This window comes from Aquila chrysaetos, chromosome 9 (assembly GCF_900496995.4).
Source record: "Aquila chrysaetos chrysaetos chromosome 9, bAquChr1.4, whole genome shotgun sequence".
Taxonomy (NCBI): domain Eukaryota; kingdom Metazoa; phylum Chordata; class Aves; order Accipitriformes; family Accipitridae; genus Aquila; species Aquila chrysaetos.
In genome coordinates, this window is record NC_044012.1 from 27,176,900 (window position 1) to 27,203,613 (window position 26,714).

General features: G+C 59.7%; 2 protein-coding genes across 7 annotated transcripts; one reads left to right on the forward strand and one right to left on the reverse strand.

The window, feature by feature from the left end:
- Positions 1-74: 74 nt before the first annotated feature.
- LOC115346295 (dual specificity protein kinase CLK2) lies at positions 75-14,652 on the reverse strand. 6 transcript variants are annotated; one of them, XM_030026178.2, is made up of 20 exons: positions 14,479-14,652; positions 12,628-12,797; positions 12,212-12,446; positions 10,353-10,449; positions 9,939-10,005; positions 9,428-9,544; positions 9,028-9,194; positions 8,466-8,560; positions 7,971-8,100; positions 7,510-7,592; positions 7,197-7,276; positions 6,895-6,985; positions 3,439-3,516; positions 3,202-3,342; positions 2,972-3,092; positions 2,751-2,879; positions 2,425-2,584; positions 2,057-2,158; positions 1,831-1,948; positions 75-1,686 (listed from the first exon to the last, which is right to left on the reverse strand). In XM_030026178.2, exons 2-20 carry the CDS (start codon positions 12,795-12,797, stop codon positions 1,540-1,542), a joined length of 2,328 nt encoding a protein of 775 aa, XP_029882038.1. In that variant the 5' UTR covers positions 14,479-14,652; the 3' UTR covers positions 75-1,539. The 6 variants fall into 6 exon arrangements, with proteins under 6 accessions (XP_029882038.1, XP_029882036.1, XP_040982339.1 ...); XM_041126405.1 differs by lacking the exons at positions 75-1,686; positions 1,831-1,948; positions 2,057-2,158; ... (3 more) ...; positions 3,202-3,342; positions 3,439-3,516 and adding an exon at positions 5,796-6,459 and having other exon boundaries at positions 14,446-14,652; XM_030026175.2 differs by lacking the exons at positions 75-1,686; positions 1,831-1,948; positions 2,057-2,158; ... (3 more) ...; positions 3,202-3,342; positions 3,439-3,516 and adding an exon at positions 5,796-6,459 and having other exon boundaries at positions 10,353-10,446; positions 14,479-14,651.
- A 476-nt stretch (positions 14,653-15,128) lies between these two features.
- Positions 15,129-25,263, forward strand: HCN3 (hyperpolarization activated cyclic nucleotide gated potassium channel 3). Its single transcript, XM_030026168.2, has 8 exons — positions 15,129-15,439; positions 18,147-18,576; positions 18,733-18,894; positions 19,392-19,610; positions 20,078-20,224; positions 20,328-20,568; positions 21,162-21,326; positions 21,849-25,263. The coding sequence occupies exons 1-8, from the start codon at positions 15,129-15,131 to the stop codon at positions 22,991-22,993; spliced, it is 2,820 nt and encodes a 939-aa protein (XP_029882028.1). The 3' UTR covers positions 22,994-25,263.
- The last annotated feature ends 1,451 nt before the right edge of the window (positions 25,264-26,714 follow it).

The window sequence follows — 26,714 nt, forward strand, 5'->3', positions numbered from 1 at the left end:
CGGCCCGCCCCGCCGCCCTTCACCGGCCGCTCCCCGCACCCGTCTGTCAGCGCAAAGACAGCGGAGGCACAGAGTGAATGAAACTTCATTTATTCCTTAAATAAAACCTGAAGGCGGCTTGGCGTCGGGCGCAGCAACACACGGGAGGCCACGGCAGGAGCTGCCCCGCGGCAGGACAGACTGCCACGGCTGGAACAGGAGCCACTGCCATCACCGAGTGTCAGCTCCCATCACAGCGGGACAGGGCAGAGCGCCGCAGCTGCCAGGAGCTGCTGCCTGCACCGGCCCCCACAGATGAAGGCACGAGCAGTGGGGCCCAGAGCAGTCCCTGTCCTTGGGCAGAGCCCCCCAAGCCCTGCGGGCCTGGAGACGGCCCAGGAGCAGCAGGGAGAAACACAGGAGCATCAGAGAGGAGATGGAGCAAAGCAGAACTCATGAGACCCGTTGCAGGGACACCAGGCCCAGGGATGCCCGAGGACACTGGCACATGGGACAAGGGACACCAGGGGCTAGCGGGGACACAGGGCACATACTGGCAGCGCTGTACACAGGGACCAGCTCAGCCCCCCAGAAGGGAGGAGTGCTCAGGCCCTGGGGAAGGGACAGGCTCAGGGTGAAGAGTGCCAGGGGCAGCGAGGAGTGACCCTCAGGGCAGGGGGAGAGGAGGAAGGGAGAAGCTGTTCACCCCCCCCCCCCAGAGGTGAGGAGGGAGCCAAGGAGGTACCAGGATCCCTCCTCAGTGCCCAGACCAGCTTTAGGGTCCACCATGTGCCAGTCCCAGATGGCTGTGGCCAGGCACACAGGCTGAAGGCAGGAAGCCCCACCAGCAGCACTTGCTCCACTGCTGCATCTCCAAGTGCTGCTCTCCTTATCCCTGCACCCAGAGCAGGCTCAGCCCAGCAAAGGAGAAAGAGAGAGGACAGGGAAAGGGAACAGAGTAGGGCTGCCTCCCAGCTCGGCAACCTGGGGACAGAGTCAGCCCTCGACTGGAGCAAGCCCCCGGGGGAAGAGGGGGACAATTTTCTTGGCAGAGAATCAGGTCCCATGCCAAAGGGAAGGCAGGCAAAAGCCTCCAGGGAAGAGCCAGCCCCTGCACGCACTGGGACTGGGCACAATGGGAACCTTCATGCCCCAGGGCACACAAGTGGCATCACTAGGTGGGGAAACAGAAGAGCCCAGGGAAGGTGAGCAGCCATTTCGGTCCTGGTCCCTGTCACACGTCTGGAGGAGGCACCTGCCCCCAGCAGCTGGTGCTGGAAGGGAGGGCGATGACAGGCACAAGGCTTGGCCACAGCACCTCCCATCCCACTCCTTCCCCAGTCCGCTGAGGGTACAGGACCAGCACAAACCAGAACAGCCTCCATCCGTGAGGAAAGGGGTTAGAGCAGCAGACAATTCAGGCACCAGCACTTCCAAGCTGGGATGAGGCAGCCTCTGACAGCTGATGCAGACACACGGGGATCCAATGAAGATGCAATTTGGATTTCCTCTTCCTTAGAAAGAGCCCACGTGCGATGAGAAACTGGGGCCCCCGCCCAGCTAGGGTGCCCGGAAGGCATTGGTGGCAGCACCTGCAGCAGCGTTGGCTGCCGCAGTGCGTACTGCCTGGTTGGAGAAGACCCCCGCAGCAAACTCCTCCTGCGCTTTCTGGAAGCTAGCGCCTGTCCGGCGGTACAGAGAGTGGATCTGGAAGAGAGCAGCAGGCTCAGGGTCAGAGCACCAGCCCCGTTCTGGACTCCCAGTGAACAGAGCTGTGACCCCATGCCTGCCAAAACCCAACCTTGTCTTCCCAGAGGGGTGCTCCGGCCCCGAGGTTCAATCCAAACTCACCTTTTTCAGCATAATGATGCCCAACACAGCCACTGCTGTGAAAAACAAAGACACCAGGATCATCATCACAGCCACAGCCGTGTTCTTCCGCAGTGCTATCAGGCTCAATATCCAGCCACTGCAAAACAAGAGGTGGTTGCCCACAGGTTCCCTCTTCCCCACCTGCCTCCTCCCTTTCTGGGGTACTTAGCCGGCTAGGGTTCCCTGGGGTCAGCACAACGCGCACCTGAATCCCCAGTTTGGTATGCCAATCGCCTGCAGCACATACATCACATTCTGGGCAAAGAAGACGAAGAAGAAGACAAAGAAGTTGAACGAACTGTCACTCCTGGGAGAAAGAGATAGGTGAGGTTAGGCCACAGAAGAGAACTTTCAAACCTTCCTTAAAGTGGGGAACACAAGGAGAATACAAAGCTCAGTGCAGAATCACCCTATCCCCCAGAGCCAAAGGCCATGAGGAGCTGAGACACCATTGGTGCTGCACTCGGGGCAAGGGCCTGTTTAACTGAGCAGCCCAGTCTCCCCAGCTTCAAGCACCAGCCATGCACCCCACCCCACTGCTTTGCTGGCCTGGGAGCTCAAGCAGATACACACCTGAAAGCTTTGTACATCGGCCTATACCAGCAGACAAAGGAGCAAGGTGTGTAGAGGAGAGCCCATAGAATGGAGAGGCCGAACCCGGAACCGGACGAGGGCTCCACACAGAACCAGGCCAGCGAGGACAAGAAATTCAGGAAGAGAGCAATGGTGCTGGCTGAGAGAGAGGATGTGGGTCAGACAACCCGAGCAAGGCTCCCCGCTCCCCACACCAAGGGCTCAGCCCCCCAGACCTGGGCACCACACGTTAATCGCAACTTCTCCAGAGCAGCAGCGTTCACTCGCGTGCAGGATCTGCCCTTAGGTTTCCCCCAGGGACTCACCCATCCAGAGGTAATACATGGTAGAAACAGTCTTCTGAAAGTCAGCAGGGATCTCCACCGGGATGTCTTGGTAGAAGCAAGGCTTCACTGGGCAGAAGGACGGCAGCGGTGGCCAGTTGTTCAGCCTCGCTGCAGAGAGAAGGAGAGAGCAGCAGTGCCCGTGCAGGGGGGCCTGAGGGGAAGGTGGCTGCCGTCCCTCCCCTGCCCCACAGGCCACTCACATGCGGCACCACCGAGGGCCGCATTCTGCAGCTCCCGCTCCCGCCGGTCCAGCTCCTCCGCCTTCCGGTTCAGCTCCTCCTGCCGCTTCAGCAGCTCAGCTGTGGCGGCGGCCGCCGAGGCCTGCGGGGTGAGGCAGGGGGGGAGAACGCAGGCCCTGGGGCTCTCACCTTCTCCCCCGGCCCACCCCGCAGCGGCCCAGCAGCTGCCTTCCCGCCGCCCCCCCCGCTACCTGCGTGCCGTAGGAGCCGTAGTTTCGGGGCTCCGTGGGGCTGGCTTTCCGCGGGGGCTGTGCGGCCGCCTGCGGCGGGGGCATACCAGCCGCTGGCAGGGGCGGCGGAGCCGCCGACGGGGCCTGGTACGGCGGTAGCGGCTGCAGGAAGAAGAGGGGCACAGTGAGGCACCGCTGGTTGCGGGAAGCGGCCCCGTCCGCCGGGAAGCGGCCCCGCCGCCCGCCCGCCCGCCTCACCGCGCTGCTCTCGAAGGGGTTGTAGGCGTCCAGCGCCGCGCGCTCGGAGCCGGGCCACGGCTGCACCGCCGCGGGGTCCTGCAAGAGACGCGGCCGGTGTGACGCGGGGGCCGGGCCGTTGCCGCCGCCACCCCTCCCCTGGAGAGAACGCACCTGGAAGGGGTTGTCCGGGAGCACCGCGGGGACACCGCGCTGGGCCATGGCCGGGCCGGGAGCGGGAGTGGGGCCGCCACCACCACCGCCTCAGCCCCCGTCGCCGATTGGCCGCCGCCCCGTGACGTCACCAGCTCCGCCTACGGCCCCGGGGAGCCCCACTGCAGGGGGCCTCTGCGCACGCGCGGGGCTGGGCCGGGTGGATGCGGCCCGTGTCCGAGAGCACGTGATGCGGCCACATGTCCGAGAGTCACGTGTCGGCGCATTTCCTTCCCCACCTCCCCGCCCAGCGCAGTGCCCGCCGGGAGCGCGTCCCCATGGCAACAGCGGGCCTATGGCAACGCCGGGCCGGGCCCAGGCCTCTCCGCCGCCCGGGCCCCATCGCGTCCCCCCGGGTTCCCGGTGTCCCATCCCAGGGCCGGGCCCCCATGTCCCCCATACCCCCCCCAGGTTCCAGGTCCCCCGCCCAGGGCCGGCTCCTCTACCCAACAATGGCTCCCGTTCAGCCAGGCCTACCACACAGCAGGCCCTTCCTGCAGGCCCCCCCCTGAGGCCTCACATCCAAACCCCTCAGCTGGGCTCCCACCTCTTACCAGGTCGGCCGCGGTACTGTTCGCCTCCAGACTGCGAGGAACCCCCCAGGCTTTACCCTTGGGGCAGTCAGCAGAGCAGCTGTTTCACCGAGCCCACCCAAACCAGCCGTACAGCAGACTCCATGGAAGTAAAACAGTCAGGCAAGAATTGATGGCACAACAAGCAGCTTAGGGAATTTAACTTCTGTGTCTCCTCGACCAGTTATTTACAGGGATCCCCAATTCCATCAACTACCAGCTGCATGTGGACAGCATACCGACAGCCCCTCCCAAACAGGCATTCCTCAGCATCCTGAGAACAGCACAGGACATCTATCCATACCTGCTCCTAGTTCCCATCCCAGCTCTCAGTGCTTAGCAGCAACTGCCCCTCTCTGCTAAAAATAGTCTTTAGCCTCTGAACACAGACTTACAAAGTTACACACAAATCTGTGAGCTCCCACTTCAACCCAGACAGCTGGCACCTTGAACCGTGCTCTCTGCTGGGAAGGTAAAAGCTGTGGATTCAGGTTTTGGGCACCAGCGGGAGTTATTTTTTTTTAGTCTGAGACAGACCACAGGTATTATTTGGTCAATCTAATTCTCCTCCGGACTCACCCAGGGGCTAGCTACACACGCAGCAGGACATGGCCTTCCCCTGCTCTTGTTCCCTAGCACACACCACCTGCCTGGCTGCTGCCTAGCCGAGCAATACTGCAGGAGGCAGGTGAAAGCTCCCAGACCAAGATCTTTAAGTTAGGATCACAGGCTCACAAAGATGACTCTATGTCACCCCTCCTGAGACTCCCACACGCTAAATCCAGGTGAAGCCAGACTTTTTCCTTTATCCTTCTGCATGATGACAGTCTGCCAGAGCCAGGACACAGTCTGCCACAGCAAAGCGATAAGCTCCTGCAGAACAGACCACGAGTGTGTCTGCTCTGTTACTGACACCATCCCAGTGAGACTCTCCCAGACATGCTGGCAGAACACCTACACAGAGCTGCCATCAGGTCTGAAACATCCCCAGAAATTCCCATGGAAAAGTCTAAGCCAAAGCCCCAGCCTCACTGCAGAGCTGGTGAGCCAAAAAGGCACAGACAGACACTGGGGTATGTGTTTGACAGCCGAATGTGGGCACCTGGACACCCATTTTCCAACAGCCATCACTGGTCACCAGCGCTCCACCCTGTCCAGGGAGTGAGAAGTTTCTCTACTGAAGAGAGCACGTATCTTGAAGTACCCACTGTCCTCCTTTCTCACCTGAGAGAGATGATCTCACCTCAATATGGATCACAGGGCATGATGAAAGGTCCAGCCTGACTTTTGCTGCCTCCCCCCTGAATCTGCTCAGGTCCAGCTGCAGCCCTCAGAGGGCTAAAAGCAACTCCTAACCCAGTGCAAGCTCAGATACTAGGCCAGTATCCAAGCTTGGGAGGAGTGGTGCCGGTGGATAGAGCTGGCTTCATTACTGAAGTTTCCTGGACCACAACATACCTTTCATCCCACAAGAGGATATGCCTGCCTTCCCTCTGCAGGGCGCAGCATACAGCCACTGCACACCAAGAGCACAACTGACCAGCAGAAGAGCCCCAGGAGAGGCTGCTGCTGGTCCAAACCTAGACTGGGTGGTTTATTTGCTTCATATTTATTTTTCACAAAGACTGTACAAAATTCTTATAAAACTCTGGGTGTGGGGATGGGCTATGACATTGATCCAAAAAATAATTCCCATGCAGTCCCACCAGTTTCATAACTTACAAGGAAACAGATAAGCTACAGAGAGCTACAAGTCCTGGAGTATTTACACCAAGGAGGGCAGGAGAGAACAGGAGACAAAGCAACACATGAACAGAGGTATTTACAGTATGGACATACAGGCCCTCTCACCTCACGACAATGACAGCAGCAACAGCAGGAGGTCGGGCCCATGGTGCTCAGAGGCCAATATAGAATATGGGCTATTTACAGTATCTCACATATTAACAGCTTTACAAACGTGTTCAGGGAGTTCTTCTCATGTATAAAAAAAAAAAAGCACCAAGTGTCTGAATAGAAATCACACAGGCCTCCACGGGGGCTAGAATCTGAGGGCAGGCTGGCACCTGTGGTGTCACCGGCTGATGTCTCTGCTAGAGTCCCACATTTTTGTGCTCGGCTCCATCTCCAACATGTCAAAGAAGGGGTGCTTGAGGGCTTCGGCCAGGGTGATGCGCTTTGACGGCTCATACTCCAGCATGCTCTCAATGAGGTCAAAAAGGCGGTGATGGTCCTCAGCCTCAGAGGTCAGGTATCGCTGGGGAGATGAAAGGGAGATGTTAGGGCCAAGGACACTGCACCCTGTCCCGGTCACAGTACATTCCCTGGGCTGAACAGCTAAGCTGTGGGAAGACTGGCTTGTTCAGACCATCACTCATCCTAGATCTGCGCTATGGGCTGCTTTACCAAGCATGGAACTGCTGAGTTTTCACCGCCCCCCATCTTTCCCAGGCACTTCCTGAGGTCTCCGTGCCCTCCTCCTCCTCGTCCATTTCAGATTAAGCTCAGGCTGCTGCAGTCTTCCTGTTTATGTCTGGGACAGCCATGGCTCCTTTGGGAAGACACCGGTCTGACCCTTTTGGTGGCCCAACCTTGCCCACAGGAAGAACCTTCACAACTGGGGCAGGCACTATAAGACTCTGCAATGAGAAAAGGATAAAGCAACTGGGTGCTCCTGCCCACCCTGCCTTACCCGCAGCGGCTTGCAGTTTTCCCTCACATAGCGGCCAGCAGAGGTGTTCTCATCCCAGTCCAGGCGGCCATGGTAGAAATATTTCTGTTTCCTGTCACAGTAAGAGATGACAACAAGTTATACTCAAGCACAAAATGTCTTGCAATGCACCAGCCCTGGCAGTGCACGCTACTCAGGACACTGCAGCAGCATGGGCAACTGGCTCAGCAGGCAGCTTCCAAGCTCAATCCCTCAGAGAGAACTGCTACACATGGAGCAGGGAAGAGCTGGCAAGCCTGCGGTGCCCAGCTGGCCTTGCTCACCTTGTCTTCCGGATCATCCGAGAAGGAATTGGCCCCAAGATCCTCTCCATCATAGCCAGGTGCTCGCGGTTGTCATGTGTCTGAGAGAGAGAAATGTAAAGGAAAGGCATGTAACAGATTCCAGTTGTTCAACCTCCAGCCCTGGGTATTCCCCCGTTCAGAACCCCTTGCTGAGCAACACCGTGGTCATCTCTACAAGACTGTAGCGATGGAGGGAACCCCCATCAGTCCCAGAGGCTCCTGGCTGTACTGGGCAACAGCCAGCATCCTCTTTCATCACTTGTGAGGTAGCCATACAGCATACAGTTCTCACCTGAAACAGGGTGAAACCCACATAATACTCAAAGATGATGCAGCCAATGCTCCACACATCACAGGGCTGGCTCCAGCCAAGCTCTACAAAAAAAAAAACAAACAAAAAACCCCAATGTTTTTTAAATAAAAGATCCAGTTATGGCTTAAGATTCCAAATCCCTCTCCCTTTTAAAAACAAACAACTGGGAAAACAATTCCTATTCCAGCCATGCTCCCAATATGCTGGTGGCAATATACTGCCCAGCTGGTAGCAATGCCAAAACACCAACTTAGAAGTTGTTGGCCCTCCCAGAAAATAGCACTGTAGAGCATGTTAAATAAAGCACTTCTTATCTCCCAGGGAAAACCCAGGACAGCTACTGAATCATGTGGAGACAAAATGCTCCTTAATCCAGCAGGCAGCAACCAGTGCCCTCAAGGCGAATGCCTGCCTCTGCAGAAAGACCAAGCGGTACGTACCCAGTATGACTTCTGGGGCCCGGTAATGTCTGGTAGAGACAATTGTGCTGTGATGCTCATGATCAAACGTGGCACTGCCAAAGTCCACCACTCTGATGGCTGTGCTCTTCACACTCCGCTCATCCCGCTTCTTTGTGAGGGAGAATGGTATTAGTTACTCAAGAGTTTCGAGATGTGGACTTAGCCCCTTCCTTACACAGCCAAGACTTTGCCACAGGGTGCCAAGGGATGGGAAGGCTTCAGAGGGTACATTAGGGCTGACACAGCCCCCAAACAAACTCTCACCATCAGACAGGTAAGCCTGTGGTCCCTACAGCCTTACTTATAGACTACACAGGCGGTCCAAGCCAAGACATAGGCCCTGAACAAGTGCATGAATGTAGTTGGTCAACCCCGTGTCTCCTGGGGCCACGTTCCAACTCCTCCCACCTGCTGATAAGGTCTGGGATACCAAGAAACCAAGAGAAGATCTCTAACACAAAGCAGTGCTGTTACCTTCTCCAGGTTATAGGAGAGTTCGTAGTCAGAGTTCACGAAAAGGATGTTTTCCGGCTTGAGGTCAGTGTGAGTGAGTTTATTGTCATGCAGAACTGAGGAAACAAACAGAGTCGGAGTGACGGAACAGAAGCAAAGCGAGGCTGCACCCACCTAAAGAGCGAACATCATTAGTTCAGTTTGCTTATACTGGCACCAGTTTAGCCCACATTTAGAACTGGGTGCAAACAGCCAGGCTAGTCCAGGCCAAGATGCTTCAGCAGAAGCACAAAGATTCATCATATTGATCATCAGAATGTGCAGGGGGTGGATGCTGAAGTGCCCTGAGCTATTGCCAGCCCACGTGCATTGGAAAACATTACAATCAGGAATGGGATTCATTCCAAGCACGCATTCGCCACTGGAGGGGCAGAAAGGCTCAGTCTCAGAACTGGCACAGCGGCACCGCAGCAAAAACTCGCTGCTTTGGGCCACCAGTTGCAAAACTGGCACAGATGTTGGGAGCTGCACAGCTCTCCAGGTCAGTCAAGGACCAGCAGAGAGAAGAGCAATGAACACTTACATTTCACAGCCTGGCACACCTGGTAGGCCATGTGCCGTACTTGGTGGATGGGGTAAGGCAGATAGTTGTTGTCCTTCAGGAAATCAAAGGTGCTGAGCCCCAGCAGTTCGAAGGAGATGCACATGTGGCCATGGTAATCAAACCAGTCAAACATCCTGACACAAAGACTGAGAGAAAAATTCTGATTTGGGACAGATCTGCACACACCACTCGGCTATGTCATCCCTGCACCAGGCTCCTCCTTTCCTTGCTCAGTCTGTATCCCATAGCAAGCCAATATGCCTCCAAAAACTAGCTACAAACAAATTCAGTCACAGAACATCAAGCACCTCTCTCATCTCATCCCTGCAACTGTGCTGTGATGCTTGCCCTTCCATTTTAACCCCAAGTGCCCACTCACTTTGTGTTCTCAGGATCCTTCTCGTTGATTTTCTCCAGCACATTAATTTCCAGTCGAGCAGCCTCTTTGTATTTCTCTACATTTTTAATGATTTTGAGAGCAACACGTGCACCACCCCTGAGGAGAAACAGGAAGAAAGTGCAAGATCACCCCTGAGCTGGGCCACAGAGCCTGTGCCCTGCAAAAACAACTTTTTGAACCAGTCTCATCCTGTGCAGCACAGCCTTCCACCACTCTTGCTCAAGCCGGAAGGTGGCTGTTACTAAGGGGTGTCCACCAAGGCAGCGCCTTTTCCCTCCCTACAAACAGCCCTGAGGCTCCCCCTGACCCCTCTCCAACACACAGGCAACCCAAGAGGGTGAGTGCCCAGACCAGCAGAGGAATACTGGAAACAAAGAGACTTGTTTTTATCCCCAGGCTCCCACGTTAAGCATGAAAGGCTCCATTACCAGCTGTGGTCTCTCTTTTTCCCTCACCACCACGTCCCTGCCTGTCCCAGGAGCAGACGTACCTCCGGTGATCAATGCACTGCACCACTCTGCCAAACGTGCCTTCCCCTAAGGTGCTAATAATCTCATCTGGGAGGGAGAGAAAGAGAGGAAGGAAGATGAGAGAGTGAGCATGACCTGGATGCAGCGCATACACAAGGCAGAGGAGAATGCATTGCAACACCTAACCTGCACACAGCTTGAGAGACCGGAGCAGCAGAAGGCTGACACCGGCTGCACAAGGCAACTGCCCTAGTTCCCTGGCACTTCAGTAACAATACAAAATATAAACGTAGCTTTAACAAAAGGGGAAGGAAAAGGAGAGGGTTTCTCTTTAATAAACAATGAAAATAAAATGAAACAGAAAGATAAGACAGATCTGCGACTGCGATGGGAGCTTAACTAGAGAGCTAAATTATGTTACGATTTGGCTGTACATCTTTCTTGTAGCCAGTCGCCGACGCGATAGATCAGATGCCCCTCGTCGTCGTCCTCCACACTCTTGGCCCTTCTGCTGCTCTGTCGACTCCGCTGCTGGCCCAGGCAGACAGGGAATTCATCATTCACCAATCAGATTTTCAAACCAGCGCAGCAGCCAGCGTCACGCATTGGTTGGTTTGGAAATTCACATGGTTGTTTGAGGAGGGGTTGCAGGAGGAGATTCCCAGCCAATTCATACGGCACAGAGGAATATATAACGATAGGGATATTGCAAGGGAACATGTCAAGATACAACACACTAGCTCAGAAAAGAAAAAAAACAGTTTGCTTTTTGTTGTAGCAAAAAAAAAAAAAAAAAAAAAGAAAAAAAAGAAAAAAAGAACCTACAAACAGCCCCACCCGAACCAGTGTGAGAGCAGAGACGGTGAGAACAAGGGCTAGCGGAGGGGCAGTGGAAGGGGCCAGCTGCTCTCACTCCTAGGGGGGGCTTAGAGAGGAACGGCACTGGCCTTCAGGTCCTGGATAATGCCAAGAGAGCACGCCGAAGCACAACTCTGCAGCCGGGCGCTCAGTGGCCATGGGGAGAGGCTCACTTCAGCCCCACGGCAGCCACTGAGGAAAGGCAGCAGAAGGCAGGTGCTGGGAAGTCCTGCACAAGCAAAGGCCCAGGCTGCCCCACACAGGCACTCCCCACCCCATTCCAACAACCACCCACATAGCTTCCCCCAGCCCCAACACTCAGAAAAAGATGAATTCAGAGATTTCAGCAGCAACTCTCGGTACAATGATCCATCCAAAACCAGAGAGAATTTACGAGTGACTGCCTGGGGGAAGATGTAACATTTCTTCCTAGACCCTCCCCCAAAGAAGCTGATCCTGGAAGGACTAACTTCCAGGAGAGAAGCAGAGGTCCAACAGGGAATAGGGACAGCCTGGGATGAGGCAGATAAGAGGTTTATGCCAGAGAAGAGAAAATTCCTGCCTTCAGTTCTTCAGCTAAGTATCCCCACATCTGGGAGCAACCGGCCAGCAGACTTGGGACCTGAATCCAGCCCACAATCCCATCCCTGGACATACAGCCAGAACAGACCAGACAACACTGAGAGCTCCACACACAGAGCAGAGAACGTGTCTGGGGTCTAACAGAAGTGGAAGGTGAACAGCAGAACAGACAAGAAGAGAAAGCCAGGGACACTGCTGGGAAGAGCCTGTGATGGTTGCTGCCTCCACCTGAATTGACTGGTCCACAAGCTCTACTTCTTTGCAAAGCCCCTTGCACGACATCCCACATCAGCTGGGCCCACCCAGAAGGATCCTGCTCTGATGCAGGACCTAACCCTCAGCGACAGGGGCTTCCTGCCACTGAACAGAGGCCTGAACCAGGGACCACAGGGACCAAGCTGCCTGCTGCAGGCAGACAGAGCTCTCTGGGACCAGGATCAGCTGAACGTTTGCTGTACAAACCTTGCACAAAAGACTGCTTGGCTAGGGTTCCTAGACAGCTCTTAATGAGCATCACCGAACAAAAGCAGTGCTCTGCAGGGATAAAGGAGCTGAGGACTGCAGCACCACCCCGGGGGACACGCCAGCCTCACAAGGCACGCCTGTCCTCCTCCCACCTCTGAGCAGGCAACACTAAGAGAGGGTCTGAGCCGCCTGTGCCCGGCTGGCACAGGGCAGCCACTGCCGAGGCGCATCAGGATGGTGGACAGGAACTGCTGTCTGCATCAAAGGCTTTCTACGCATTTCTCAAGCTGAGTCCGAGAGAGCGTTAGAAAGTGAGTTTTCTACTTACCCAGCTCGCCACCTGGGAGAGAAAGGTTACAGGGGAGGCCTAGCACAGCAGGATACTCACCGATGAGGAGTGACTAAAGGACCGGCTGCGGCGCCGCCTCCGCCTGTGCTTACGCCGGCTGCTTTTGCAGCTCCGGTAGCTGCCCTCGCGGTCCCGAGAGCGTCGGTACTCGTAGGAATGATGGTACTCGGGTTCATAGTAGGCTTCCCCTCGCTCACGGCTGTAATCGTTCCGCCGGTAGCTCTCACAGTAACGCCGGTCATAGGCCCTCCTGTCTCCTGAGTGGTCGTCGTAGCTGGAGGGGGGAAGCAAGCCGAGGGGATTCGATTACGAACACCACTGGGGAAGTTACAGCTCAGAGCATGCGAGAGAGCAGGGCCTAGGCCATCCAAAAGCTGGGCTGACCACATCTGCCTCTGGCCAAGCTGGAGAAGCACTGCAGGGTTTGAGGTCCTGCCTCATCTCTCCAGACTCACCTCCTGGATCGAACATGGTAACTGTCTTCCCGACGGTGCCGACGGTCACGCTCGCTGCTGCTCGATCGCGACCGTGTCCGCCGTCTCTTGTGTTTGCGACTTCTGTAGCGCTCATGATAGCTGCCTCGGCTGCTGCGTTCGGATGAGCGGTACCTTCTAGAGTGAGGCATCTATGGGGACAACAGACAGTGATGACTACATGAGGCAATTGCAAGGGAGAGAAACCAGTGCAGATCATCAGTGGCCAAGGAACTGCTAGGGCAAGGGTGGGGAAGCAATCAGCAGCATGTCTTAGTGTGCAGGGGTGATCCGAGATGGAGGGGACGAACTTAAAAGAGATCCCAGAAACCCATATGAGAAAGGATGCGACCACCCACACGGGCTGTGCTTGCTGCGGTTCTGTTTTTCAGGTTACTTTCCCCTCTTCATGCTCATCTCTACTGGCGACAGCTCCAGAAGCAGCATTTGCACCTTCAGGGCTCCCACCTTCTCTCTTTAACCTAACATGCTCCCGAGGAAGGAGATAAGCACCACCAAAGAAACTGAAGGAAGGTGAAATGAAGCTCAGGATATCACTGGTGCTTGGCCCAAAGTCCTTGCGCAACAGTGCTGGAGACACCTAAGCGGGCAGCTCCTGAAGAGATGTCTCTGGTTTACTGCCAAACAAGCAACACCTACACTTCCCACTGCGAGCGGGAAGGGCCCTAGAGCATCCAGGGAGCAAAACCACCCTTTCCATGTGCAGAGGCATTAATGAAGCCTTGTAGGCCCTACCTCAGAGAGGAGGAGTGCTCATCTCTGCTTGTCTGGTGGGATGAGAGAGTCAAGAGCAAAGGACAAAATCCCTCGGTAAGATGGCACACCAGGTCCCAGCCCTGAAGTGCTAGTTTGTAGGACCCCGCTCCCATTGCCAGATCTCACTCCACAGCTCTAAGACATCCCTTGCATGTATTTAGGTTCCGAAGCATCGAGCAGCTCAGTCTGCCTCGTCTCCACAGGCAAGAAGCTAGAGCTCCCTTTGTCCACAGGCCTCCCACCGGTGATTTTTTCCCCCCAAAAGGTACACTCACGCACCCGGCTGCCTTCCCACACCCACACCTACGCTGACATTAGAAGCAGGGCTATCAAAAGCCAAAATCGCCCCCGGTGATGCGGTGACCTGGGAACACAGGGTCGTTACACCCAAGCAAGTGTCACCATCCAGAACAAGGCCACACTCTGCGAGTCCGCTCACGGCTCCCCCCGGTTCGGTGACTCCGCAGCCGGGTCTCGCTGTGCCCACGACGGGCGCCGAGCGCCGCACCAGCCACCGCTTCTAGCCTCTAATTAAAGGCAGCATACGAAGGCGACGCTGGCGGCCCGCCAAGGCCGGGCACCCTCTTTAGAAGCACGCAAAGCCCGCACCGGGGCGTTTCGCAGCAGGTCTGAAACCGGTTTGGGGACGATGATGGCGGCCGCGCTCGCTGCCCTGCTCCGCGGCCACCGGGCGGGGCCTCCACCGTGAACGGGGCCGCGCTGAGCGCCAAAAATGGAAGCACCGGGACCCGGCCGCGAAGCGAAGGACGGGGCCCGGACACCGGGAGAGAGCGGGGCTGAGGAAAGGGGCGGCGGGTGGGGAACCGCCCGCTCCGGTGCCACAGGGCCCAGCCGCGGCCCCCTCAGGCCATCCGGCCCGGCCGGCCCCGCCTGCGCTCCCCACCCCCCCCGGAAACGCCCGGGCCGCCGGGCTGCGGCCGCGGCCCCGCGAGGAGCCGCCGGCCCGGGCCTGCCCCGCGCGGTCCCGGGCCACCCCCACCAGCCACGGAGGCCGCGGCCTACCCCCGCCCCGCCGCGCCGCTCCCCGCGCCGCACCGTCCTCGCAGCCAGCCCAGTGCGCTTGTCCCACAGGAAATCCGTGATGGCGGCCGTGGGCCCCCGGGAATCCCGGGCCCCGCTCCAGCTGCTCCGGCTCCGCCGCTCGCTGCCGCCGCGCCCCACCGCGCCGCCGATCCGGGTCCCCGCCGGGCCGTGCGCAGCTCGCCGCGGCGCCGCGCACGCACGCACACCGTTCGTCACACGTCGTGGTGCGAGCCCCGCCCTTCTCGCAGCGGCGGCGGGGCGGGACCGGGGTGGGGCGGGGTCGAGGGGCGGGACGCGGCGCCGCCCGTCGCCTCCGGAGCCCCGCCCGCCCCGCCCCGGCCCGTCCGCCCGCCGCGGGGTCCCGCGCCGCCGCCGCCGCCGCTCGGGCCTCGCTGGTCGGCGCCCCGCCGCTTCGGTGCCGCCGGCGCCTCCCCGCTGGCGGCGAGGCCCGGCCTCCACGCCCGCGCCCAGAGTGTGCGCAACAGGCGGCGGGGAGCAGCTGGGGCGGGCGAGTGAGCGCGACCGGGGAGAGCGGTCGGGGGCGGCGAGCGAGCCCCCGCCCGCCCGGGGCCGGGCATGTGCGGCAGGGCGACGGGCAGGGCGCCCGGGCAAGGGCGTTTGAAGGAAACGTGAGGCGCGGCGGCGGCGGCGGCGGCGGCAGCATGGACGCGGCGACGGGCCGGAGCCCCGAGCCGCGGGAGAAGCCGCCGGTGCTGGACGGGGAAGCGGCGGGGGCGCCCGCGAGGACGGCGGGCGCAGGCCCGGCCTCGCCGGCGGCGGCGGAGCAGATCGTGGCAGAGGGCGAGGCGGCGGCGGCGGGCACGTTCGTGCAGCGGCAGCTCGGGGCCATGCTGCAGCCCGCCGTGAACAAGTTCTCGCTGCGCATGTTCGGCAGCCACCGGGCCGTGGAGATCGAGCGGCAGCGGGTGAAGTCGGCCGGCGCCTGGATCATCCATCCCTACAGCGACTTCAGGTGGGACCCGGGCCCCGCGCCCGCCCCGGTCCCGGTCCCGGTCCCGGTCCCTGTCCCGGTCCCGGCCCCGGCCGCGGCCCCGCCGCTGTCCGTGGTGCTGAGCGCGGCTCTGCCGCCCGGCCCGGCCAGGCCCGGCCCCGCCGCTCCGCCGGCGACCGTCGGGGCAACAAGTGACGGGTGCCGGGGCTCCGCACCGGGCCAGGGGGACGCTGTTTCCCACCGCAGCCGGGCAAGCCGCCGCGGGGCCAGCCCGCACCGGTGCCTGGGGCCGCGCTGTCCCGGCCCCTTCCCCATCCTCGGGTTGGCCCGCTCCCGTCCTCACCGGGAGCACAGACAACTTCCTTCTGCCTCAGCCCCTCCCCCGGCCCTCGGGGCTCCCGCTGGGCTGGGGGCAGCCCAGCCGAGCCGGGGACCTCCGCTGATCCGGCCCTGGGCGTGTGAAGGAGGAGGCGGGGGGGCCTCTCTTTGCCTCCTTTCAAAGCTCCTTGCACAGCTTTTCCCCCCTCCCTTCTCCAGGTTGTTTTTAATTTCTGCATCTGGCGAGGAGCTGCGCCGTCCCCAGAGGGACATGGGCCCCACGAGCTGTCCGCAGAGCCTGCCCAGCACGGGCTTCGTCTCCATAGCCCCGGGAGCTGCTGGGAGAGGGCAGGGCACCCAGCGAGGAGCCGGGCCTGGCTCACGGTGTCACCGGGATCACAGGGAGAGCTCAGGGACAGATGATGTGGGAGGAACTGGGTGTCACGGGGATGTTGAGTCATATAGGGTGAGCTTTCTCTACGGGGAATGAAGCTGCCAGGCAGTCATCTCCTGCAGCAAGCTGTGACACTGCTGATGTCCCCAGCCTGGTGAAGCACCCTGGAGTGGGGCCGGCACCTGCCGCAGGTCCCCGGCACCCATAGCCAGCTCCCCTTGCCACTGGGCCCTGACCTCCCATGCACACCAGCTCCCCTGCACTGCTCCAGCACGACACCAAGGGCTGTGAAGCCCTTAGAGCCCTTTTCCCAGGGAAGTCGCCCCAAAGTTTGTGAGCCTGAGCTTGGCAGGAGCAGCTTGCACAGTCAGTGACATGAAGCGAGCTGGCAGGTAGACAGCCGGTAGGATTACACCGGTGCTTATCACATTATGAGGATACATAAAGGCCGTTGAGATCAGGGCCCTGTGCGTTCAGCTTGACACAGAGTAAAGGACAGGGCCTGTCCTGAAGAGCTTAAGCCTAAATCTGAATCAAGAGCTCCTGGCAGGTTCAGGGGGCAGGCAGTTTCCCTGCTCAGCATGCGGTGTTTCTTGGGGCACAGCGTGGGGGTGCAGGAGACAATTGCTCAGCCAGGTCAGGCCCCTTCTGCCTCACCTGCCCCAGCAAACCTCGGCCATGGGCGGGAAGGCGTTAATTTGTGCGAGGCTCCTCAGCCCTGGGGGAGCTCCCAGGGAATTGGTGCCCCCCTCCCTGCCAGGCTCTGGTGCTCTCTCGATGGAGGAGCCTCACATGGTGCCACGACAGCCTTCTCCCTCCTCCTCCCTGCCACCTGCAGAAAGGCCAGTGCCTGTGCCCCACCGAGGATGCGGGGTACGAAACACCCACAGGCTTCTTGTCACGTGGAAAGGCCAGTTTGGATCCACGAGGCACTAAGAATTGCCCTGAGGTCACCTTTGGAGATTCAGGTCTATACCCACAACCAGGGCTGGGGCTAACAGGGGCACCTGAAGGTGGGAGCTGGACTTGCTCTTCCAGGTGCCTGTAAAGACTTTTGAGTGAGGAACCCAGGAGTCCACCAAGCTGTCGCAGGAGCTGTCACAAGTCTTGTGAAGAAAGGTGTTATGTGCGTTTGTGTGAAGAATGAGAACATCCTAGCCACATTTGCATGTGAATGGGGATGCTGAATTTCATGGCATAACCAAATGCTGATCAACTGCTGCCCCGTGTCTCTTGGCTTTTCCTCCAAAGCCCCTGAGCTTGTCCACTCTCAGAGAAAGGAGGTGGATTAGGGGGTCCTGCAGGCCCAGGGCTGTGTAGCTCCTGCCCAGTGCTCGTAAGCAGCCCCTTTGGGGTTAGACACGTTCCTTCCACCTTCCCCGTGGTGATGGCACTTGTCTGTCCTTGCTTGGCTGCTGCCTGGCTCACCCATGCTACAATCCCGACAGCCTCCCTGGGCCCAGAGTCCCTTGGCTGCCTAAGGAGCTCGGCACTCGGTTTGCATAACCAGCAAAGCTTATTCTAAATCCCTCTAAGCCAGCCTAGGTGGTGGTGGGGAGTCTGCAGGGATGACAGGGAGCTCCAGGGAGCAAAGCCCATGTCCTCCTTGAGTGTTCCACGGGGCAGATGTAAAGTTTGGGGCGGGGGCATATATGTGCATGCACTGTCATGCTGCGAGGAGAGGGAGGAGCAACAGCCAAGGTCCTTGAGTGACAGCCTCCGTTCCTACACACACAGGGTGATGTTTGCTCCCCCAGACCCTTGGCCCTGCTCTGCCTCAAGAGCCGGTGCAAAATTGCTCCTCTCTGCACACATGTACTTCCATGTGTCCCAGCCAAGCAGTAGGGTGTTAGTCATGTGCGTAGGCAGGCACATGTGCATGTGTCCTGAGTGCCTGTCTCTCCACAATGTGTTGAACTCTCAACTTTGAACCTCAGTTTGCTTTCTAACCAGCTGTGTGCTGCCTCTTCCCACTTCTTCCTGCCCTGCTCTGTCCCCTGCGCTCCCTCCCTGCAGGTTTTACTGGGACCTCATCATGCTGCTCCTGATGGTGGGGAATTTGATCATCCTGCCCGTGGGCATCACTTTCTTCAAGGATGAGAACACCCCTCCCTGGATCGTTTTCAATGTGCTTTCGGACACTTTCTTCTTGGCTGACCTGGTGCTGAACTTCCGGACAGGCATTGTGGTGGAGGACAACACGGAGATCATCCTTGACCCTCACACCATCAAAATGAAGTACTTGAAGAGCTGGTTCCTGGTCGACTTCATCTCTTCCATCCCAGTTGACTACATTTTCCTCATCGTTGACCTGGAGACTCAGATGGATTCTGATGTCTACAAGACAGCCCGGGCCTTGCGCATTGTCCGCTTCACCAAGATCCTCAGCCTGCTGCGCCTGCTGCGCCTCTCGCGCCTCATCCGCTACATCCACCAGTGGGAGGAGGTGAGAACCCCTTGGGGGGTCCAAGGCCCCTGGTCAGGGTCTCGGGCCAGATCAAGGATCCCCGGCTGTGGGGTACGGCTGGCTGGAGAGCGGGGGTTCAGAGGGCCATTCTGGGAAAAGAGTTTCTCTGTAGCTCCACTCCTGCCTCTTTCCCAGATCTTCCATATGACATATGACCTGGCCAGTGCTGTGGTGAGGATCTTCAACCTCATCGGCATGATGCTGCTGCTGTGTCATTGGGACGGCTGCCTCCAGTTCCTGGTGCCCATGCTGCAAGACTTCCCTGAAGACTGCTGGGTCTCCATCAACAACATGGTGGTGAGTGCCCTGGGCAGGGGCAATACTGGCCATACATTTACCTGGGGGAGGAGAGGATTTGGTCATATATCTCGTACTCTAAGGCTGGAGCTGCCTGGATCCACGTGCTGTGTAGCAGCGTCTCTCTCTGGTCTCAGCCCTGCAACAGCAGTGAGATGGGGTAGAGGGAATCTATGCATCACCTTCCCGTCTCAGCCCACCTTGGCTGCTGCTGGAGTCAGAGCACCCCAGGGAATCCCTCATACCCTGCCCAGGAGGGAACAGGGCAGTGGGGCTTCTGCCTCTTCCCCAGAGCAGGGGCTGGTGCAGGGTCAGGGCTTTGCGCAGTCCCCAGTGCCTCCTCCTGGAGCAGATCTCTGCCCTTTGGGCTTGGACACATCAGAAACCTTTTTTCGCTGGGGCTTTGGACTCCCTGGCTCGAGGAGGGGGGACTGGAGGGTTCAGCCCAGCAGCTCCTTCCAACAGATCCCGCAGCGCCACTGTTCCCTCATCTGCAGAATGACTCCTGGGGGAAGCAGTACTCACACGCCCTGTTCAAGGCCATGAGCCACATGCTCTGCATCGGCTATGGCCAGCAGGCACCTGAGGGCATGACCGACGTCTGGCTTACGATGCTGAGCATGATCGTGGGGGCCACCTGCTATGCCATGTTCATCGGCCACGCCACCGCCCTCATCCAGTCGCTGGACTCGTCCCGGCGCCAGTACCAGGAGAAGGTCAGTGGGGTGGGGTTGTGAGTGCCTGAGTACTGGGGGAAGATGCCCTGGCACAAGTGGGTCCAGCTCCAGAACCAGCTCAGTGTGGGCTGCCCTGCCCTGCAGATTCCTGCCCTGACGTCTACCCTTGCCACTCACCTGAGGGGTGTGGGAGGCAGGGTCAGGCTACCCATTTGGATAGAGACACCCCATTCATGATATTGGGGTTCACCCTAGCATAGTGAGATCCCATGCTGGCCTCTGCCCTGGGACCCTCTGCATCCTGAGTGCACAGGGGTCCCGTTCTCTGCCCCGGACATGGCCTTTGGGACAGGGCCCTGGAGCAGGGATGCCTGGATCCCAGCTCCAACAGCAGCTGCTTCTCACTGCCAAGAAGAGGGAAAGTGTTGGCCAGCTGTGCCACCGGCCTCTGGTGCGGTGCAGCTTGTTTCAGTGCAGTCCTGTGTGGCTCTGCCTTGTCCCCACAGTACAAGCAAGTGGAGCAGTACATGTCATTCCACAAGCTTCCTGGGGACACGCGCCAGCGGATCCACGAGTACTATGAGCACCGCTATCAGGGCAAGATGTTTGATGAGGAGAACATCCTGGGGGAACTCAGTGAGCCACTCAAAGAGGTATTGGCAGGCACCCCAGTGCTGGTGACTTGGGGGAGAGGGGGCGGTGCTTGCTGGGGTCAGGCTCGGCAATGTCTCTGCTGACCTGCTCCTCACCCCACAGGAGATCATCAACTTCAACTGCCGCAACCTGGTGGCCAACATGCCCCTGTTTGCTAATGCGGATCCCAACTTTGTGACAGCCATGCTGACCAAGCTGCGCTTTGAGGTCTTCCAGCCTGGGGACTTCATCATCCGTGAGGGCACTGTGGGCAAAAAGATGTACTTCATCCAGCACGGGGTGGTCAGCATCCTCACCAAGGGCAACAAGGAGACAAAGCTGTCTGATGGCTCCTACTTTGGGGGTGAGGCTGGGCTGGGGGACCTGGAGAGCAGAGGGGAGCGAGAGCTGCCAGGAGGCAGGAGCTGGGGCATCCCTGCTGTTTCTGCCCATCCCCTTTTGCCCAGTGCCAAAGACTTGGCATCCAGCTCACACTGGGCTCTGGGCCTTAGAAGTCCACCACCCCTGTTCTTATGGGGTACCTTGTCCAGCGTATTGAGTCAGAGCCCTGAACTCTGGCTGCCTTGGGCAGAGAAGCCATCCGCTCACCCCACCTCTGGCCAGAGAGGAGGGTGGTCTAGAGCAGAGCATCTGAGCCAGTTTACAGGCTACATGCAAAGGTTTGGGAGAGAAAGGGGCCAGGCAATCACAGCAGCCATGCCCAGGGATGTCTCCATGGCTTGAGAAGGGAGGAAAAGGCTGTGCTTGGCTGAGGGCACAGCCATGACTGTCCAGACTCCCAGGTCTGTCCCTCCTCCTGGGTCATGCTCTGTTTCTGTGCAGGGTGTTGGAGTGCTAGGCAATCCTGTCCCTGCTCCAGCTGTCATTATCGGGGGAGGCTGTTGGGAAGGGGATGGATGGGTGCGTCATCCTGACACCCAAACCTGTCTCCTGCAGAAATCTGCCTTCTGACGAGGGGCAGGCGGACGGCCAGTGTGCGAGCTGACACCTACTGCCGCCTCTACTCCTTGTCGGTGGATAATTTCAATGAGGTGCTGGAGGAGTATCCCATGATGCGCAGGGCCTTCGAGACGGTGGCCATGGACCGGCTGGACCGCATAGGTGAGAAGCGGCCCCTGGGCCCACCACGGCCGCCTCTGTGCCTGCTCCCAGGGGCCACAGCACCCCAGCCCCATGGGTGATGACATCACAGACCCCATGGATCACGGCATCCCAACCCCATGGGTGCCCAGCAATGAGGATAAGGGGGAGCACAGGGAAGGAGCTTGCCTCCAGGATCCCTCTCTCCTCCCAGGCAAGATCTGCGCAATGCTGTATGACAAGCTTCCCAGCGGGGCTGTCACCTGCCCCACACACATATTTGCACTGTCTGGTGCCCCCTCGCCTGCAGAGGACAAGCAAGACCCCAGACCCCAGACCCCAGCCTGGAACCTTTGGAGCCAGGACTCCCCTGTTTTGTCCCTGCTTCACCCTCTGCCCCAGCCCGGACCCTCCCCAGGGTCTTGCTTCCCTTTGGCACACCACTGAGGTTTTACTGTCCCTTCCCCATGGCCACCCTGCCCTCCACAGTGTCCCCAAGAGCCAGCATTCCCAGGGTCGGTGACACTGCTGCCTCCCACCCAGGGAAGAAGAACTCCATCTTGCTCCGCAAGCGAGCCGAGCACAGCGCGGGGCCCATGAACAATGAGATGATCCAGCAGATTGTGAAGCACGACCAGGACATGGCCCACAACATCCAGGACCTGCAGCAGATGGCAATGGGCCGGGAGCTGAGTGGCAAGCCAGTGATCTGGGAGCCGCTGGTGCACGCGCCCCTGCAGACAGCTGCCGCCACCACCAACGTGGCCATTGCCTTGACTCACCAGCACAGCCTGCAGGCCCACATCTTCCTGCCGCCCTCCTCCATCTCCAGCCCACTCTCACCTGAGGCCACCTTGCTCACGAAGCAGGTGCGCAGGTCCCAGCCCAGCCTGGGGGGCTCCCGGCCCTCCTCTATGAGCTCTCCGTCAGGGGTGCAGTCCCACCTCCAGACGCCCGCTGCCGGTTCGCCTTCCTCCCCCATGGTCCAGTCCCAGGCACCCCTGGAGAGCGGGGGCCAGAGACCAAGCCATGGGGCGCAGCCCCTGCCACGCGTGGCGCAGAAGGGGGATCTGCCAGCGGTGGCCAAGCAGCCCCCAGCTGGCTCCCAGCCTCAGCTCTCCAAGTCCCGCGGCGCCTCGGTCTCCACCTCACTGCTGCAGCAGGCAGCAGGGGCTCCATCCCCCAGCTCGGAGCAGGTGCTGCCAGTGGGGAGAACACTCCACTACAGCCTGTCCCGAGCCACTGGCTCCCACATCTCTCTTCTGATGCAGCCCCAGCAGCTGGTGAAGCACAGGAGCACCCAGGGCCTGCCGGTGGGGCGGCTCACCCAGGATGTCCGGCTCCTCTCCGCCTCCCAGCCCTCCCTTCCCAATAAAGTGGCCCAGCAAGCCGATGGGAGCTCTTTGCAGCAGGGCAGAAAATCTGTGGGGAACCTGGCCCGCAGATCCTCTCCCTCGGTAGCCGGACTCCTCGCCAAGCCATGTCCGGGGATCCCAGGCCAGCCAGCACACTCGCAGCAGATGCCTTCAGGATCGCTGGCTCAACCCAGCCGCTCCGTGGCGGGAGCATCCACCCCACAGTCCCCGGTCTCCGCATCCAGGCAGGCAGCAGGTCCCTCCTGCAAGGGCTCTGTGGCCTTCAGCCCTGAGGTGGAAACAGGGAAGCCCAAACTCCCATCCAACATGTGAGTCCCCAGCGGCACCCATGCACAAGCAGGAGGGGTCCTGGCACCCTGGCGGTAGAGGCAGCAGGAGAGGCAGGGCACCTGGCGAAGGCCTCCAGCCCCGGCTCTGTTGGAGGGAAGACAAGGTGAGAGGCAGCACCTGGGGCCGTGGACTGGCTGCTCTGGGTATGGGGGCACGGCAGGGACAGGTGTGGGGCAGCCCCAGAGCTGGCCCAGCTGGATGAGGAGGGGGCTCTGCTGACCGCCCGGAGGAGGGGACCCTGCCTGGGCTCTCCCCTCCTTGCTCCATCACCATCTGTCCTGAGTCCTACCCTCCTCCTGGAGGCAATGGGATGGGTCAGAGCCCTTGCCCAAACTCTGGCCTCCCTGGGGAGCCAGGCTCCCCACAACTGCTCCTTGGGGGCAAGGGCCCCCCATGGCCTCTCCTCGGGGCCAGACCAGCGCTGGTGGCTGCTCCAGCAGCAGCCAGCACATGTCCACCTTGATCCCCAAAAAGCTCTGCCCAGTGCCCTTGCTTTTTGGGAGAGGAGGGAGAGGCAGCCCCTCGGGGCCCATTGCCGAGGGCAGAGTGAGGGGGCTGGAGCCCACAGCAGGGTCTCCCTGGGCAGGCAGAGCGCAGGTACCCAGAGCCAGCAGGGGCCAGGTCCCCCCTCCCTGAGGCCCTGGCAGGTCCCTTGGGGCACGGTGGCAGGACCTGGAGGTCCCAGACAGGGTTCCCCTGGTGTGATGAGTGCCAGGTGTTGGAGCTGGAGGCAGACCGGTCTCCCACTGAGCAGCCCCCAGGTGCCTCTCCCCGGCTCGGGGGAGCATCTTGCCTCAGAGGTGCTAGGTCCCCGCGGGATTGGGATGTGCTGCTGGGCAGGGCTCTGCCCCCACACCCAGGCGCTGCGGCATAGACCCATGCTCTGGCAAGGGGGCAGCCGGGGGAGACCCAGCTGCCTGCAGCTCCAGGAGGATGCTCAGAGGGGACAGCCCAGGGGCAATCCCGCTGCCTGCGGCTGCTGGGAGGATGCTCAGCCTGGGCTGTGCTCCTCCCCTGCCCTGCACTCCGGTCCCATTTCCAGACTGCCTGGAGATGCCGGTCACCAGCGTCACAGCGAGCAAAAGGGTGTCGTGAAGAGATGCCAACCCTGGGCAGCACCTGGATGACATGCAGGGTCATGGGGCTGCCTCCCCTTGCCCTCCTGGGTCTCTGTGCGGGAAGGCAGGGGCCCAGGGTCCCCGCAGCCGACCCACATTGCCCTTCCAGAGCCGGTAGTCAGCAATGTGTGTTCAAGTTGTGGCTCTGCCGAGCAGCTGAGCTCTGCTTACAGTGTCGCTTTGGGCCAACCGTGTTAACAGTCCTGGTTAGAGTAGTGTCCCCTCCTGACCCTGCCACGCTGCGCAAGCTGCTTCCCACTACTGGAGTCAGGAACCATGGCTTGTAGTCGTGCTTTGGGGCTTGGCTGCCACTGAGCGGGGCCTACCAGACCCCTGGTGCAGCAGGTGAGGGTCTTGTTCCACGCAATACTTCTCAAAGTGAGGTCTTCAGTTCTCCCCCCTCGTGTTTTGGGATGTCAGGACCAGTCTGGACTGCAGGGCTGCTCAGGGAGCCCAGCCTGCAGGGCACAGCAGCCCAGCAGGAATCCCTTCAGCGTGTCCATCAGACAGGATGTCCAGCACTGCCTTTTTTTCACAGACTTCAACTCCTCTTCCCCGCCCACCCCCATGTCCCGCTCCATCCCCATGGTTGGTGTCTCCCTGGCAGCCCCTCGGGAAGGGGTCTGCAGCCAGGCTGCATAGTCAGACGTTCCCGGGCTGCGTTTACACTGCGTGATGTAGATGTTTTAGTGGTCATCCTAGGCGTCCCCTGCAGAGCATGCGGGCTGGCCCGGACGGCACCGAGCACAGCTCTGCTTCTGCTGGCTGCACCACTGGTGCACCCTCCCCACACCACAGCCCCATGCCAGGAGCCAGAGCCACCCTGTGCTCCAGTCACCACTGCGGTGGACCCTGCCATGAGCTGCGTCAGCTCATGGCCCCAGTGCCCTGTCCTGGTGGGGAGGCAAGAGGGGCAGCTGGAAGGGCAAGGGCCGGGGGTGCTGGCTGTGTGCACACGTCTCTATGGCATGCGTGGGCGCAAGTCTAGCCACCAAAGACCATGATCCTTCACTCTTGCACTCACGGCAGTCAATGTACAGAGCTTGTAGTTTTCATATCGCAGAGAATTTAAAAGCATTTTTTTATTTTTGGTTGTTGTACATAACGGATTTAAATAATAAAGAGAGATTCTGAGCTCGTCTGGAGGAGCCTCCTTCAGCGCCGTCCGCCGGCACCCCAAGCACCCTGCCTGCCAGGACAGGACAGGGGGAGATGCCAGAGTCCCCCTCCTACTTAAAAGCCAGATCTGATCCCGGCCCTCTGCAGAGCCAGGAGCAGCCAGGGCATCCTTGGGTGCCCAGCGAAGGGCCTCTTCCCCAGCCCTGCTGACCCAGGCAGCGCAGTGGGAGCCCAAAGGCAACAGGTCCCCTCCCACCCACCCTCATCCCTTTGGGCCCTGGGGAGATTAATGTTTAATCTTTGGTTATTTTCCCCTCCCATCTCCCTTCCATCTATTAACATGGGGGGAGGGGGAGGTTTGATACCACCTGATTGCAGAGCAGACTCTAGGCATTAACTAGATTAAACAAAGGTCATGCAGCGTGAGATGGGCTGGGGTGCCCGACCCATGGCAGCCGGGGCATTTGTGGCACACAGCCCCATGCAGTGGTGCCAGGGCACGGGTCTGCGGGCACAGCTTTGCTCTGACTGCACCCCTCCCTGTGCACCCCTCCTCGGCAGCTCCTGCCTCAGCACCCTGTTGCAGCACCATCAGCACAGTGCAGGCAGGACACCAGCACACGCGGCCATCGCACAGTGCCCTGCTGGCTCTCCCACAGCAGCTTTGCTGTGGGGTTGCGTCACAAGGGCAGCCCCTGCCCGCACCCCTGCACACAACAGCTGCCAGCAGCCACGCCGTCAGCAAGAGTTAGGCTCTGTGATACATGATGAGATCAGAGCTCATTAGTGGTTTCTTTCTAATTTGATTATTTCAGATTACACTGAAGCCAGCCTGATTAAGAGTGTGTGTAGGCTAATGGTCCCCCACCCCAGCATCCTGCTGGAAGGCCGGGCTGCGCTGCCAGTGGCCAGGCCTGGCTCTGACTGGCCACCGAGCCGCTCCACAGAACACACCAAGGCTGCCCAAAGCAGAATGAGCATTTTCTTGGAAGTACAATTCCAGCCCGCGTTTCTCATGCCCAGCTAGGATTTACCCACCATCTGCAGGGCTGGGCTGCTCAGGCAGCCAACGCAGCTGGGGCTGGGGAGGAGGCGAAGGGACACGCTGGCTCTTACCGTGTCCCAGGGCAAGGCAGAGCCCCGCTGCCTGCCCCAGGGGTAAGGGCAGAGCCCTGTGCAGCTGCCAGCAGCCCGGCCCCAGCTCTGCAAGGGCACACGACCCCTCCCCCGGGGTGGGGTGGCTCAGCCCGGAGACCCCGCGTTCCCGGCTGCGGCAACGGCGGGTGCGGGGGATTAGCACGTAAGAAGGCAGAGATTAATTAAACCGGGGTTATCTGAGATTAGAGGATTACGGCAGATAAACGGGAGATTGCCAATCAGCGGCGCGGGCGCCGGGGCCGGGGGGGGATGCCACCGCAGAGCTGCGCCCACCCAGCATGTCCCCGGCCCGGGTGGGTGATGGCGGC